Below are 16551 nucleotides of genomic sequence, written 5' to 3'. Positions count from 1 at the left end.
GTTAACTCACTACCTTATCCCCAAGCTCTTGCGGCAAATAATAGCATCATTTTCACCAGTTTCACTTATTCATCTTAGGTGGAGGAAGAGGAGTGTTTTTAGAATGGGAATTCATCAGACCCTCCACCTAGAGGATAGATCACTGTGCTTATATGGCTTTTAGAAAGGAAGAAGTATAAATTGGATTGAAGAGTGAGATGGGGATCCTCAGACCTTCCACCTAGAGGATAGATCACTGTGCTTATATGGCTTTTAGAAAGGAAGAAGTATAAATTGGATTGAGGAGTGAGATGGGGATCCTCAGGACTCTAAGAAGGAAATAATATATAATAGGATTAAAGATTTTTTAAGAGTGTGAGACTGTTTAAATTCACAGTGGAAAAACAGTTTTCAGTACTAGTATTTTCCTTGATTTTATACAGAAAATATAATCCTACCTTGATATGTTGGAAGACTTACATTATAGGTCAGCCTGGGTCCAAGTACTTCATTGGTGACAACTTTCCTCAACAAATGACTGTTAGACTCTTATCATTTTCTGTTTCATATGTTCAGACACTCTGTAAGGTTTTTTTAATTGCAGTTGGAAGTCTGTAAACCTACTGCATGCCATCCTAATACACTAATCTTCTGAAGCTGTTTCCTAGACAGCTGATCAAGGGGGATCTGGTATTTTCATTACAGCTGTGCATTTCTGGGAGATGAATTTTTTCAAATGTGAGGTTTGCTTTCTTTAAAATCAACAGGGAAATCTAGTTGGCCTAGTGGATTATCCAGATGATGAAGAGGAAGAGGAAGAAGAGGAGACATCCCCAAGGAAAAGACCTCGTCTTGGTTCATAAAGACATTGAAATAAGTTTATATTGTAAGGTCTTAAATGCTGCAACTGTTCAAAGAGCTAAAAAGAGTCTGAATCAGAGAGCTTTCTCCCTTGAATATATAAGATAATACAAGGAGTAGCAAAAGAAACTCAGTATATCAGTGAGAAAGGTTTAGTTCTGCAAACAGGCTTCCAAGGAACTTAATCTCTTTTCTAGTAAAATAAGGAGTCTGCCATTCAGTTGGGAGGGGTGGGGGGAGGGTTGGTAATCAGAACCTGGATGACAGCTTCTCAGCAAGGAAAGTCTCAGGTTTTGGGAGGGTACTGGGAAGGGAGGAAGGTGTGGTTAACAATTTTTAATATTGCAGGGTTTCTCCAGTGTGTAACAGATCTAGAAAAAAAAATGTAACGCTTCAGTTGTAAACCCAGTAATCTTAATTTTGTAATGGTGCTGTCCATTTTGTTGTTTTAGCAATTGCCTCTTTTTTTAAAAAATGAAGGGAAAATAATTCTATTTCCATAAAAAATAAATTCAGATTTTGGGACCATTAGTTGCAAATTTAATGAAATATCTGACAGATGGAGTGGGGTGCTTCCAGAATAACAGTGCATGTTGAATTGTAAAAAACATGAACTTTTCAACTCACATTTTGAAAAGGAGAAAAAAAGCAAGCTGGATAATGGACAGTTCAGTTAATTTGATTGTTTTTTAAACAATATCCAGCAATATCTATGGCAAGGATTGGTAGCTTAGAAAAAGATCTCCAGAAACTGCTAGCATCAATAAACTAGTACTTTAAACTACACACTAAGTACAGCTAGCAGTTTTTCAGATGATAGAAGATACTGAATTGAGTCACTTTCTGCTTTATTAGTGAAGCTCTCTTCCTTGAGCAGCAGGTGCGTTTTTGCATTTGTAGGTTTAAATTGTGTAATTGAGGTGGTTATAAGAAACACTAACAAGGGTTTTGAAAAGTGGCATTTAATACCCAGAAGTCATTTTGGACCAAGATGGAATTATTACTAACAATATACCAGTCTGTTTGAGGCAGAATTGACATGCAGCATCTGAACTGGGTGTAATATGAAAGCTGCTTTTTAAAGAGTAAAAGCACATTCCATGTATGTAAACTAATTGCAACCAAAAAAAAAAAAAAATTGATGGAGGTAAACAGTTTAAGAGGTTTTATCTTCAAAGAGCAGCAAGTGAACTGTAAATATTTTAATGTTAGTTGCCCCTATATGATCTGAGATCATGCTGAAGTGAGGGGGGGGGGGAAACCCACCAAACTACAATTAATGTGTCAGAGATGTTAAACTATGAAACCAGCTGCAAACCACCACATAGATCACTCTTGTAATATGTGTTATGGGTCCATTTCTCCTGGAATAGTTTAAACTGAAACAGGTTTACCTGTTTTGGAGATTTTATAGTTAATTTTAATTTTAGCTATTGTTTGGAAAATATGGACTGTCTGTGTAGATATGAAGTATAGTTTTTTCCATAAAACAGAAGTTTATTTTGTATTAAAATACCACTGTACTTGTTTTACACCATTTGTATACATGTGGTGATATTAATGCTGAACTGTAACATTCAGGAATTAAAATGTGACCCTGTAATTCCATAAATATTGCTTTTGTTTGGTTTGTTGTACATGGTAAGTTAACTCATAATTTTGGAATGTGGCTATTTTAAAGTATTCTTTAATAAGAAAAACTATTCATGCAGTTTAAAAAAAAAAAGTATATACCACTAGATCAAATACCAACCAGAATGCAGGCATTCTTACCAACCTGTAACCTAGATACAAAGCATTCTGATTGATGATAGTTAATGCAGGTGGACCTGGGGGAATTATTGTTTCCCCTTATGGGCTCCAGGCAGTCAAGAATGTGGCCTCTCCTCTTACCCATTTGGTAAGAGAGCCTCCAAGGCAGTGATTAGGGAAGCTGGTTCAAGTGTGATTGGAATATCGTCACCATATGCTTGCTCTCCAGATCTTCATTTTATTTTTTCCTGACAAGTCGTGCCTCTCCATGCTTAAAGATTACAGTTTCCTACAACATTATAGTTACCACTGAGAAGGCTCCAAAGTGATGGCAGCGTGTGTGCGTGCCTTTCCCCTTCAGAGGCTGAAAACATCATCTGACGGCAACCCAATAGTTTTCTAATAAAAATTACCCTAAACAAAGTTCTTTGATTAAAAAGTGTTGATTTTTCATTTTTTCCCCTGTAACTTTTCCTTTTTGAAGAAGTGCAGAGCTTTGATACATTCAGACCAGCTCATGAGCCTTTATTCTATAGTAAATATGTGAATGTTGTGAAATGTTTATAGTTACTCTAGAAGAATAAAACTATATGAAGAGACATTAGATGTCATCTTAAGGTTTGAACATTTTTATTAAAACTTTTTAAACCCCTTTGGAGTGTAACATATGGAGCCCCCCCTCAAACTAGCTAATATCCAGGGTTACCTGCCTCAGGCACAGATTCTTTTATCTATGATCTATTATATGCTGTCTGCATTCTGCTAGGGGACAGACACATTCTAATGCCTGGGGCCCCTCCACTACAGATTTAAAAAAAAAATTAAATTACATCTGCCACCATGTATTGGTTATAAATACTATTTTAATAAAAAGTTACATGAAATTTTGATTGGTTGGGTGGTGTTTTACTCAATTACTGCGCCAATCAAGCATTGTTAGTGATGAAACCTTACAGATTACATGCTAAGAGAAATGTTCTAAGCAGGATTTATGACCAGACAGCAGTGAATTGTAGTGAACAAAATGGCAAAAAATTGTTTTCAAAATTTTGAAGTAGTGACTAGTTCATAAGTGCTTTCACATTTTAACTGAGACAAATGTTTACTTTTAAAAGTTGTACTTTGCCGCAAAACACAGGCTTAGTTACTGTTAAATTGGCCCAAAAGATTTATAAAAACAATGGAATATACAGTTACTATGAAGTTTGTGTCTCATGACTTCAGAAGCCTCATTTTCATTTCCTGTGTCTCAAACAAAACTCTCAAGATGGTGCTTCCCTGTTTAGACTTTATCATATTTGACACTTGAAAGGGGTAATATTTCTTTGACAGACTAATAAAAGGAAAAGAACCAAGTTCTGTATTTTTACGTCTATTAGAGAACTGCTATAAGAATTCTTTAGATGATGTTTTCCATGTTATGAACATTTCTAGTATGTGTTTTGAAAAAAGGAAGTATCCATCTAGATGTAGAAGTGTTTGAATTTTTTATATATTAAATAGAACAAAGGTGTAATTTTAAAGAAGTGGCTATGGCAAAGCTTTTCAAAAACAGGTGCCTAAAGGTAGGATCCTAAGTCCTTACTGCACAAGGGCAATGTGGTCCATGGCTAGGGTTCCTAGGTGTTATGGTAATATAATATATCATAATTATTAGGTGCTACCTACATAGGTAGCCTAATTTTCTAAACAGCTAAGCATCTAGCAGACCCCAGAGAAGTCAGCACTTCAGAAAATCTTGGCCCACTGGGTTAGTGTGTGAAATCAAGTTTTTACTACTGTGGATGCAATTTAGTTTTAAATATTATGTATATGAATAAATGAGTTGCTCATGTCTTGTGGAAAATCAACAGTATACTGCATTTGAAAGCAAGCAGTTTATGGTTAAATAATTTATTCTAAAAGAAATTCAATTCTTGTCCACAAGTATTCTTACAATGAGATTCTTAAAACTTAGCGTTTGTTAATAACTTCTTCTTTAAGTTTTGCTGCAAGCATTCTCCTCTTTAGCAGTAGTCTTTGCTTCTCCTCTTCTGACATTTCCTAAAAACAAAATTAAAATTATTACATTACAATATAACCTCTGACTGCATAGAAAATTCTGACTTCAATAATAAAAATCTGCTGGAACTTTATAAGTTGATTTAGACCATAAACAATGAAGAGAGATTTTTCTCTAAATTCAGAATTAAATAATATTGAAATGGAAATTACTTGCAAACATTGCAATCTTGGCAGGATGGCTGATAATGACATAGGTTTGATAGACCTAGACAAATTGGAGGATTGGGCCAAAAGAAATCTGATGAGGTTCAACAAGGACAAGTGCAGAGTCCTGCACTTAAAGAATCCCATGCACTGCTACAGGCTTGGGACCAACTGGTTAAGCAGCAGTTCTGCAGCAAAGTACCTGGGGATTATAAGATGGAGATGAGTCAGCAGTGTGCCCTTGTTGCCAAGGCTAACAGCATATTGGACTGCATTAGTAGGAGCATTGCTAGCAGATTGAGGAAAGTGATTATTCCCTTCTATTTGACACTGGTGAGGCCACATCTAAGTATTGTGTTCAGTTTTGGGGGCCCCACTACAGAAAAGATGTGGAGAAGTGGAGAGAGTCTAGGAGAGGGCAATTAAAATAAGGGGGCTGGGGCACATGACTTACAAAGAGTGGCTGAGGGAACTGGGCTTGTTTAGAGAAGTGAAGGATTTGCTAGCAGCCTTCAACTACCTGAAGGGGGGTTCCAAAGAGGATGGAGCTCTGCTGTTCTCAGTGGTGGCAGCTGACGGAACAAGGAGCAATGGTCTCAAGTTGTAGTGGGGGAGGTCTAGGTTGGATATTAGGAAAAACTATTTCACGAGGAGAATGGTGAAGCACTGGAATCGGTTACCAAGGGAGGTGGTGAATCTCTATCCGTAGAGGTTTTTAAGGCCCAGCTTGACAAAGCCCTGGCTGGGATGATTTAGTGGGGGTTGGTCTTGTTTTGAGCAGGGAATTAGACTAGATGACCTCCTGAGGTCTCGTCCAACTCTATAATATTTGCTGTAATTTACACCTGCCGACACCACACTGTCCAAGCACAAAGGAGAGCATGATGCATCCCATGTTCCTCAGCCAGACCTAACACGTTAGTTTTGGATAGCATAGTGGTATGTAAAGGTGAATTACAAAGCAATAATAAAAATTGTCTTTAGTACACATCTGCAGATATCTTCTTCCATTACCAGAATATGGGATCTTATGGTACTGAAATAATTTAATAATTTGTAAGCTATTTTGTACCTCCTTCACATCAGTTTGGAAACTCTAGCTTTGCTGAAGCTATCCCATTGTACAGCATTAAATGCTAACTCGTAAACCAGTGTTGATGTCAACATGATGCATTGTGTGATATCTTCAAACAGAAGTCGTCTGGGGTGGTGGTGGGGGGAGGGGGCTTGAAGGCTAACAAATGTTTGTAGTAGCTCGAGCAGCTACTTAGTGGGGCTTTCTGGCACATAGCTTGTGCTTAACTCAATATTTACTCTTTTAAGACAATGATATTGATAACATTCCATATTAAGCAACTCCCTCTTCCACATAAAGCACAATAATCATTAATAGTGTAAACATTCAGAGTTATCTTTTCCTTCCTCTGAAGTATTTGGTGTTGATCACTGTTAGAGGCTTAGCATCAGACCAACTGGACCCTGAATATTAATGATTCTGACCTTGCCCTGCTATGGTACCTGATTCCTCAAACCCATTATTCTCTATCAGATATATAATGGTTTGGGGAGAAGGATTCTGTTTCCCTGAGCAAGTGTTGCTCTGCCCTCCCGCTACTGTAATGTAATAATCTTCCTAGAGAAGGCCTAGATTTCCTTTGAAGTCAGTCAGTGCTGCTCCTTAACTCTTTAGAGGGGCAGAGCTGAGAGACAAGGCAATTCAATCTTCTAAGTATAACAACAGACTCAATATTTTTTTTAAATTAAAAGGATTTAGAAAGGTCTTTATAAGAAAGCTGACTTATACCCCCTATTTACTTTGATCTGCAGCAAGTTGTTATGATGACTTCTTTTACTGTCAGTTAAATCAGCTTTTAATCCTGGCACGTCATTGTGTAGTAATGGTCCCTTACCATGTCTGCTTACTTTTTGACCCAAGTTTTCTCTGTGCTTAGCACCACAGCGCCAATACTGCTACATAAGTGTTTGTACTCTCAGAAATCAGTGCAATTGTCATCGAAATTCTTATTGCATAGTCTATATTATTGGCGTGATACAAGAGACCAGTAGCAAAACATATCCTGAGTTTACAATTAAAGGTGGTGTTTGCAGTACTTGCCTATTTTTAGAAAATTTTTCTAATATTAAGTTTAACATTGAAGTGATTCAGAGAACATCATGATGCTTTTTTTGCAACAGTATTACACTGTTGACTCATATTAAGCTTGTGGTCCACTATGACCCCTAGATCTCTTTCTGCCATACTCCTTCCTAGACATCATGGAACTCGTTGCTGAATACTTACGGATCAGATGCCCTAGAAAGGAAGCCTGAGGTTTAATTTATGTAAATTAAAAATCCCTAATCCAAAAATGAAGGTTTCAATCCTTCTCTGCTTGGACACAGCAGCAAACAGCAAAAACAAGTGTTCTGGCATCTTAATCTCTTCAGTTCCCCTACAAACTCACAGTACTCATTCCTTCATAAGGGACCAACTGGTCTTGTCTGTATTTTAAATTTTAAAAAAAAATCACAAAGGAAACATTCATTCTTCTTCGAGTGCTTGCTCATATCGATTCCAATTAGGTGTGCATGCACTGCGTGCACGTTCGCCAGAAGATTTTTACCCTAGCAACACTCAGTGGGTCGGCTGGGCGCCCCCTGGAGTGGTGCTGCTATGGCGTCGGATATATACCCCTGCTGACCCAACCACCCCTCAGTTCCTTCTTACCGTCAGTCGTTGCAACAGTGGAGTGCGGTTTTACTGACCTCTGCCTCCCTAGCTACTCGTAGTTCTCTAGTTATTTTTGTGTATATAGTTCAAAGTTATATAGTTATAGTTAATTTTTATCGTTCATAGTTAGTGTTATAGTTAAGAGGGCTTCGGGGATTAGCCCATTCCCCGCACCCGGTACCGGGGCCCAGGCCCGGTTCACTGGGTTTCAAACCTTGCTCGGCCTGTCACAAGCCGATGCCGACAGGAGATCCACACGACTCTTGTACTAAGTGCCTCGGGGAATCTCACCTGGCAGATAAGTGTCGCATTTGCAAGGCTTTTAAGCCAAGAACAAAAAAGAAGCAGGACTTTCGGCTAAAACTGCTCCTCATGGAAGCGGCTCTTACCCCTCCGCCTTCGGCACCGAGTGCTGGTCAATCTGCGATCAGAAGCACCTCCTCGGCACCGGACCGCGCCGGTACTGCCAAGGCCTCTCGGCACCGGCCGTTGGCACCGAAGTCGACTCGGCACCGCTCCCTCTCCCCGAGGTCAAGAAAGCCTAAGACTCTTGCTGCTTCCATGCCACCTGCATCGCAGCCAAAGAGCTCGTCTAAGTCGGATCGCCTGGCACCGACATCTGCCGCGGCACCGACGTCGGCACCGTCGATTCCAGTCCCACAAGGGCCGTCGAGTCCAGTGCCTGTCAGCTCCCCGGCACGAGCCGTGGTTGAGCTTACTATTCCATCCACGCCGGAGACATTCTCAACGGCGAGGGATCTGATTGCCATGAAAGAGTCGACGCTGCCTCAACCGCCGGTGCGGGTAATACAGTCTATCGGCAAGCCTGCCTTGATAAGACCATCCTCTGTTGGCACAGCAGAGCGGCACCGTTCACGATCACGGTCCCGCAGACGTTCTAGGTCCCATCGGCGCTCCCGCTCCCAACGCCACTCACAGTCCTGACACCGTTCTCCTCCTCGGTACCAGTCGCACTCGCGGCACCATTCAGTATCCCGTTCACCAGCCTGCTACTCTCGGCACCACTCCAGGCACCGTGACTTCTGTAGCCGCTCCCAACGTCGAGCCTCGAGATCTCAGTCGACCTCCCGGCACTGCTTTGGTCACAGGTCCCGATCTAGTTCCCGGTACCGGTATGCCTCTTGGTACCGGTCCCAGATGCCGAGTAGAGCAAGGTCTGCTAGAGACAGAGACTCTGACATGGCCATCCAGACACGCATCAGTGTTGTCCCACGCGGACAGCTCTTATGCACAGGACTGCGATTCCGATGTGCCCACCAGAGTCTTCCAGGAGACCCAGGCCCAGGACCAAGGCCCCCATCAGTGGTCTTTCTGGACACCTTGGGCGTACCACCAGGCCCAAGGCGTACCAGTAGTTCCGTCCCGCTCTGTCCCATCAGAGCACCGAGTGGCAGAGGCGACAGTTAGCCATCGTCCTCCGACTGCTACAGAGGAAGCTCCAGTTCACCCACCAGACTCCCAGGTTCCACTGGAGCAGGAGGTCGCCCAAGAACAAGAGGCCACACAGGACCCGCTTGTTGCCGGCATCTCCTCTTCCTCTTCTACAGATGAAGCGGTGGCAGGAACATCCTCCTCGGGCCCTCCTCCAATCGACCTGAGAGCCCATCAGGACCTCCTGAGGAGGGTAGCACTCAATATGAACCTCCAGATGGAGGAGGTCACGGAGGTAGAGGAACCGGTAGTGGACATTCTGTTGGCGGATGCCCCCACCAGACTGGCCCTACCGTTTATTCGGACCATCCAGGCCAATGCCAATACTATATGGCAGTCTCCAGTCTCTATCCCTTCTGCAGCCAGAGGAGTCAAGCGTAAATACATGGTGCCCTCTATAGGGTATGAGTACTTGTATGTCCATCCTCCACCCTGCTCACTAGTCGTCCAGTCTGTTAATGAGAGAGAACGCCATGGCCAGCAGGCACCAGCCCCGAAATCGAAGGATGCTAGGCGAATGGACTTACTCGGCCGCAAAGTGTACTCGGCAGGTGCCCTACAGCTCCGGGTGGCAAATCAACAAGCCCTGCTTAGCCGCTATAATTATAACACCTGGGCAGCGGTGGGTAAGTTTACAGAGCTACTCCCTCAAGACTCTCGCCAAGAGTTCACTGCCCTCTTGGAGGAAGGGAAAAAGATGGCCAGAACTTCCCTCCAGGCCTCGGGTGTTGCCATGAGGCGCATCTCATGGCTTCAGGTTTCAAGCCTCCCACCAGAGCTGCAGTATACCATTCAGGACTTGCCATTTGATGGTAAAGGTCTCTTCTCAGAAAAGACTGACCCAAGGCTGCAAAGCCTGAAGGACAACAGGGTCATAATGCTCTCTCGGCATGCATACACCGGTGACCCAACACAGGCTTCTCCGTCCCCAGCCTCACTGCCCATACTCTGCGCCTAGACAAAGACAGGACTTTGGCAGGCGGCACGGCCGAGGTGGTCGCAGATGACCATCAGGACCCCAAGAGGGCCAAAATCAAGGTCCCTCAAAACCAACAGCTGGATCAAAGACGAACTTTTGAAGGTGCGCCCGAGAGTGGCGTACCACTTACAGGCCAGGATCCTTCTCCCCTCTTCTCCAACCGTCTCTCCTACTTCCTCCCGGCGTGGTCCCAATTAACTTCAGATCGCTGGGTCCTACGCACGGCGGAGTATGGGTACCACCTCCAATTTATTTCAACCCCACCCTCCTACCCTCCAACCCCGTCCCTCTTCAGGGATCCCTCTTATGAGCAATTCCTCCTGCAATTCCTCTTGCGGACGCTCCTTGCCACGGGAGCTATAGAGGAGGTACCAAAGGACGAAAGGGGCAAGGGGTTTTACTCCCATTATTTCCTAATCCCCAAGTCGAAGGGAGGTCTCAGACCTATCCTAGACCTGCGAGGACTCAACCAGTTAATGACAAAGTTGAAGTTCCGCATAGTATCCCTGGGGACCAGTATCCCATCCTTGGATCCTGGAGACTGGTATGCCGCCCTCGATATGAAGGACGCATACTTTCACATCACCATTTTTCCTCCTCACAGGAGGTACCTCCGCTTCGTAGCCAACTGTCAGCACTTCCAGTTTATGGTCCTGCTGTTTGGCCTTTCTACAGCCCCAAGGGTATTTACAAAGTGTATAGCCATAGTCGCCGGCTATCTCCGCCGATGTCAGATACATGTTTTTCCGTATCTGGACAACTGGCTCATCCGAGGGGCCTCCGAGACACAAGTCACCCAGCATGTGGGCATCGTCAAGGACCTATTCACACGTCTAGGCCTGATGATCAATATAGAAAAATCCACTCTGGTTCCCACGCAGAGGTTAGACTTCATAAGAGCTATCCTGGACTCCAATCTAGCCAGGGCCTGCTTACCGCAGCCGCGGTTTCAGACGATGGCAACAATCATCCAAGGTCTACAGAATTTCCCGATGACGTTGGCTCGCACTTGTCTCGGTCTCCTGGGTCACATGGCTGGCTGCACGTTCGTAACCAAATACACCACATTCTGCCTCTGTCCTCTCCAAGTTTGGCTCATCTCGGTAAACCGCCCGGGCAGGGACCCAATAGACACGATCGTCACCATTCCCCTGAGCACCCTAGGCTCCCTAGACTGGTGGCTAACTCCCTCTCTGGTGTGTACAGGGCTGCCGTTCCATCTGCCCCAGCCCTCAAATGTCCCTGACGATGGACGCGTCATCTTTCGGCTGGGGTGCTCACTTCGGACACCTTTGTACTCAAGGCCTCTGGTCATCTCAGAAGCTGGCATTACACATAAATGTCCGAGAACTGAGAGCAGTCCGCCTGGCATGCCAGGCGTTCCAGCAACATTTACAAGGCCGTTGTGTGTCAGCATTTACAGACAACACAACGGCCATGTACTACATAAACAAGCAGAGAGGGACACGATCCTCCCCCCTTCATCAGGAGGCCATCCAACTCTGGGACTTTTGCATACCCCGCTTGATAGACCTGGTAGCGTCTTTTCTCCCAGGGTTTTGGAACACTCTGGCAGATCGACTCAGCAGGTCCTTCCTGTCTCACGAGTAGTCGATCCGCCCAGACGTTATGCATTCTGTTTTCCAGAAGTGGGGATTTCCCCGCATAGATCTGTTTGCTTCCCACGCGAACAGGAAATGCCAGATGTTCTGCTCCTTCCAAGGTCTCTCCCCGGGATCGATCTGGGACACTTTCCTGATGCCATGGAAGAGCCAGCTACTTTATGCCTTCCCAGCGTTCCCGCAGTTCACAAGGTCCTGCTAAAACTCCGCAGGGACAGAGCATGCCTAATCATGATCGCTCCAGCATGACCTAGGCAGCACTGGTATACCACGTTTCTTGACCTGTCGATACCCAACCCAATTACCCTGCCACTCCACCCAAACTTCATAACTCAGGACCACAGCAGTCTTCGCCACCCAGACCTGCAGGCCCTTTACCTCACGGCGTGGCTGCTGCGTGGCTAAACCAGTCAGAGTTACGTTGCTGTGCATCAGTACGACAAGGTCTCCTGGGTAGCAGAAACCTTCCACTCGGTCAACGTATCGGGCCAAGTGGAAGCATTTCTCCTGCTGGTGTGAAACGTATAATCTTACTCCCACTGAGGTCTCGATTCCCTCTCTTTTGGACTACCTCTGGTATCTCAAACAGCAGGGCCTAGCAGTATCATCACTGAGGGTACACTTGGCAGCCATCTCTATCTTCCACCCAGCGGAAGATGGCTGTTCCGTGTTCTCACACCCTGTTGTTTCGAGGTTCCTCAAGGGCTTGGAGCACTTATACCCCCAAGGACGCCGCCAAGCCCCGACCTGGGACCTCAACCTGGTTTTAACCAGGCTTACGTCTCCCCCATTTGATTCGTAGCAACCTGCTCGCTACTCTACCTGTCTTGGAAGACAGTTTTCCTCGTAGCCATTACATCGGCCAGACGAATCTCTGAGCTTAGGACTCTTACGGTGGATCCGCCATACACTGTGTTCCACAGGGACAAGGTGCAATTGCGGCCACACCCGGCATTCCTCCCTAAGGTGGTTTCGGCCTTTCATGTTAACCAGGACATCTTTCTCCCAGTTTTCTTCCCGAAGCCACATTCAATGCGATGGGAGCAACAATTGCACTCCCTGGACATCCGTAGAGCGCTCGCATTTTATATTGAGCGGACAAAACTCTTTTATAAAATGCCCCAACTCTTTGTCGTGGTAGCAGACCAAATGAAAGGCCTACCTGTCTCCTCTCAGAGGATCTCATCTTGGGTGATGGCGTGCATCCGCACTTCTTATGATTTGGCTCATATTTCCCCAAGCCACATCACCGCACATTCTACCAGGGCTCAGGCTTCATCTGCCACCTTCCAGGCTCGTCTACCTATCCAGGAGATATGTCACGCAGCTACCTGGTCTTTGGTGCACACCTTTGCTTCACATTATGCTCTGGTTCAACAGTCCAGAGATGATGCAGCCTTTGGCTCAGCAGTTTTGCATTCTGCAACATCTCACTCCGACCCCACTGCCTAGGTAAGGCTTGGGAATCACCTAATTGGAATCGATATGAGCAAGCACTCGAAGAAGAAAAGACAGTTACTCACCTTTGTAACTGTTGTTCTTTGAGATGTGTTGCTCATATCCATTCCAAACCTGCCCTCCTTCCCCACTGTCGGAGTAGCCGGCAAGAAGGAACTGAGGGGCGGTTGGGTCGACAGGGTTATATATCCGGCGCCATGGCGGAGCCACTCCAGGGGACGCCCAGCCGACCCACCGAGTGTTGCTAGGGTAAAAATCTTCCGGCGAACGTGCACGCGGCGTGTGCACACCTAATTGGAATGGATATGAGCAACACATCGCGAAGAACAGTTACAAAGGTGAGTAACCATCTTTTCTCTTGGTTGGTGATGTTGCTAGTCATAAGCAGTTCGGTCTACTTTATATTGTGCTAAATGGGCAATGCACACCTATTCCTGCCTCTTCAAGAGAATGATAGGCTACAGTAGTGAATTTTTCAGGTCACCACTACAACTGTCTATTGACAGCAGAGATTAGAGCCATCAAGGATATGCCAGTTATGTAGAGAGCATTTTGCTTTTCCATCGTTCTAACTCTCTCACAGGAAGATTGCTTTCAGCACAAAAGCCTAAATTTTGTGCAAGGCAAAAAGGTGGTGATAGCACCCAAACTTCAGGCCTCCTTGCCTTAATACTGCTGCCTCCTCCACCAGTAGCTGAGGCTATAGGGCATTTCCTCACTTGAAATACAAGAAAAACACTTTACAAAGTCTCGAAACAATGGAAGTTATCAAACTTAACCCTTCTGTAAAATAACACTTCTCAGAAAATTCAAGCTAGTGGTGTTGACCATGAACATTGTTTTTCTGCGTGTGTTAGCAAAAAAGGAGCTAACAATTCAGGGAACCAGAATGCAAAATCACATCTCGCTAACAGATAGGAGCAAACTCATGCAATGCAAGAGCTCAGAGCATGGGTTTATTATGAAGATTTACCACTGTAGAAAAATCATTTAATGCTCACAATCACTAAGCTTTCTGCTTGTTAGCTATACTGATTTTAGATTGCAGAATTAATTTCTGCACAATGAATAACTTGTAACTGAGTGTGTTCTGCCATTAAATTCTACCACTTCCTTGTTCTTTTGTCTTTTTTCAGTATTCAGCTGCAATATCCATATCTTCACTGAAGTTGGTCTGTGATTTTTCTAAACAAGATTAGTCATGCTGATTAAAGTGTTCATCCTTCACCTCTTTAGAAGATAATGCCTCTTCTTTCTGATCTATATATGGTGTTGGTAGATTATTTCTTGATTCCTTCTTCATAGCCATCAGTGTATCTCGCTTCTGTTTTAAATAGTCTTCTCGCTGTCTGAGGTGGTGCGGTTCAAGCTCTGATAACTTCTGGAATTATTTAAAGGACAAATTTACTAGAAAACTCATTTCAGAGTGTACCAGTTATGTATTTATAAATGAAGGGATATGGAGTTCACCTAATTCATACCTAGATATTTGGCTCTAGAATTACCAGTCTAACAAACTAATGAATTTGAGTTAAGGTGTTTAACTCAGTTGTCCATATTACATCATACACACAGATGCTACTAAGAAATTGTTAGAAGAATGGCAATAAACTCCTGGAAAATTAATTCTATTCCAAGGTTGGGATCTCAAGGTCCAGTGTTTACTGAATTGTAGCTTTCTGCAAATTAGATCACTGGATACACTGAAAAATTACTTGCATACGGATACTTAACGTAAGAGAATTCTAGCCAATAAAATGTTATAACAACATGAAAATATGTATTGGTTGTATAATAATTATTCTAATACTTTAGCTGTATGATATCTTATTCAATTTAAGTGGAATAAACCTGTTACTTACAAATCCTTCAGGCCTAGCTTCTCTTGTTGCATTCTCTGAACAATTTCCAGTTTCCTTTTTCTTAATTTCTTCTTTCACTTTGGTAGGCTCAGAAGGTTGCGGAGGAGGTTCTATCACTCTTAGCAGAGGATGCACAGGTCTTAAATCTTCCTTAGTAGGTTTGTTTGTTTCTTCTAGACAGCAATTTTGCACAGAAACAAATTAGAAACACTATATATACAAACTAACAAATGTAAGATGAAAAAAACATTGCGCCAATGCATAAAAACATTGTCAGTTATAACAACTTTTTTGAAATGAGATTTCCTCTTTATGGCTTAATTAAAAAACAGCTGCCTTCAAAAATGTATTTTGATGAAGCATTCTTTTCAGACTAATATCACTATATTCCTGTTACACACAAGAACAGGAAACAAGTATAGGGAGCAACATCATTGGTTCGTATGTTATTTATAAATTACTAACAGATAGTCAAATTATAAGGCATTATGTGGCACCTTATAGACTAACAAACGTATTGGAGCATGAGCTTTCGTGGGTGAATACCCACTTCGTCAGATGCACAGAACTCTTTGCCACTTTTACAGATCCAGACTAACACGGCTACCCCTCTGATATTCAAATTATAAGGAATACTATTTCAAATTCTTCACTTCCACAAGACCAGTTCATGACATCTGAGTTCTCCTTTCACTTGTTAACACTACAGTCAGCAGAGCCAATCACTGCTGAGAGAGATAGGGAACTTTCTGGCCAGCTCCAAACGCACTTGTACTGTGCAGTTTTTCCCTGATTCAAAGAGCCTGGCAACAGCAGTATGCTCTTTTTAAATCAGTGTTTTGATAGGAGGGAAAAAGGTTCTTGAAAGGATAAAAAATGTTTCATGTGCACAGGCTGACCCTAAGGAATGGGAGATCAATTTATTCAGTGTGGAGTTTGATCATTCATTGTGAACAATCCGACCAGAGAGAGCTTTTCAGGGCTAATCTTGCTCATGCATTAGAACAGAAGGCAGGTCAGGCCAGATTTCTGATTTACGAAGTACCCAGACCTCTCAGTCACAGAGCTGGCTCGATGAGTCATAGGGGAAGTGTGGGTAGCATATTTCAAACCAGGTAAGATTGTAAGCTTTCTGATTCCCCTCAGTCTACTGGTCAGTTCCTTCGATCCTCAGTTAGTGGCCATACTGAACAAAACACACAGAAATGATAGGGCTGCAGTCTTTACTGTCTTTTGCCTCTTTTATTTATTTAGTTTGTAGAGGTGGGCTTTCAAGGAGGATTCAGAGGAAGCTTCAGACCAGAAGAAAACCATTGGAGATGCAGCCTGCCTCACAGGACTTGTTCACCTGTAAGCCCCAATAATTACTTCAATAATGGAAAGATGGAGGCAGTTAGGTATAATAGAGCCAAAAGGTCTTATGGTCCTGACCAGACCTGTCCAATTTTTTTTTAAACAGGCAACGTTTCACAGTATAGAAGCTATGGAGAAAGCCAAAATATTCTAAATTGTGAACTTAGTCACATTTACTATCCTCACAAAGTCTCCCCTGTTAAATCCCATAGATCCTCCTAGATAGCAGGAATGAATGCTCCTGAACTCTGGGTAACATGCAGTTATTTCCATAATTACTTGTTTAGTCCATTT

At 43.5% G+C, this 16551-nt stretch overlaps 2 protein-coding genes across 6 annotated transcripts in view; one reads left to right on the top strand and one right to left on the bottom strand.

Moving 5' to 3' along the window:
- PPP4R3B (protein phosphatase 4 regulatory subunit 3B) overlaps window positions 1-2574 on the top strand; it is a 103929-nt gene extending 101355 nt beyond the window's left edge. For all 4 annotated transcript variants that reach the window (XM_030557804.1, XM_030557802.1, XM_030557803.1 and 1 more), the window contains one exon: window positions 747-2574. In XM_030557804.1, the coding sequence (XP_030413664.1) occupies window positions 747-842 (96 nt within the window). In that variant the 3' untranslated portion in view covers window positions 843-2574. The remainder of the gene's footprint in view (window positions 1-746) is intronic.
- Window positions 2560-16551, bottom strand: part of CFAP36 (cilia and flagella associated protein 36) — a 138615-nt gene continuing 124623 nt past the window's right edge. Inside the window, exons 8-10 of one of the 2 annotated variants that reach the window (XM_030557807.1) lie at window positions 14905-15077; window positions 14271-14423; window positions 2560-4635 (exon numbers count right to left, since the gene is read on the bottom strand). In XM_030557807.1, the coding sequence (XP_030413667.1) occupies window positions 4546-4635; window positions 14271-14423; window positions 14905-15077 (416 nt within the window). In that variant the 3' untranslated portion in view covers window positions 2560-4545. The remainder of the gene's footprint in view (window positions 4636-14270; window positions 14424-14904; window positions 15078-16551) is intronic. The other variant, XM_030557808.1, reaches the window with a different exon arrangement.

The sequence above is a fragment of the Gopherus evgoodei genome, chromosome 3, assembly GCF_007399415.2.
Source record: "Gopherus evgoodei ecotype Sinaloan lineage chromosome 3, rGopEvg1_v1.p, whole genome shotgun sequence".
Lineage (NCBI taxonomy): Eukaryota > Metazoa > Chordata > Testudines > Testudinidae > Gopherus > Gopherus evgoodei.
Note: the sequence above shows the minus strand (reverse complement) of the source record. Positions and strands in the feature narration are given on the sequence as shown.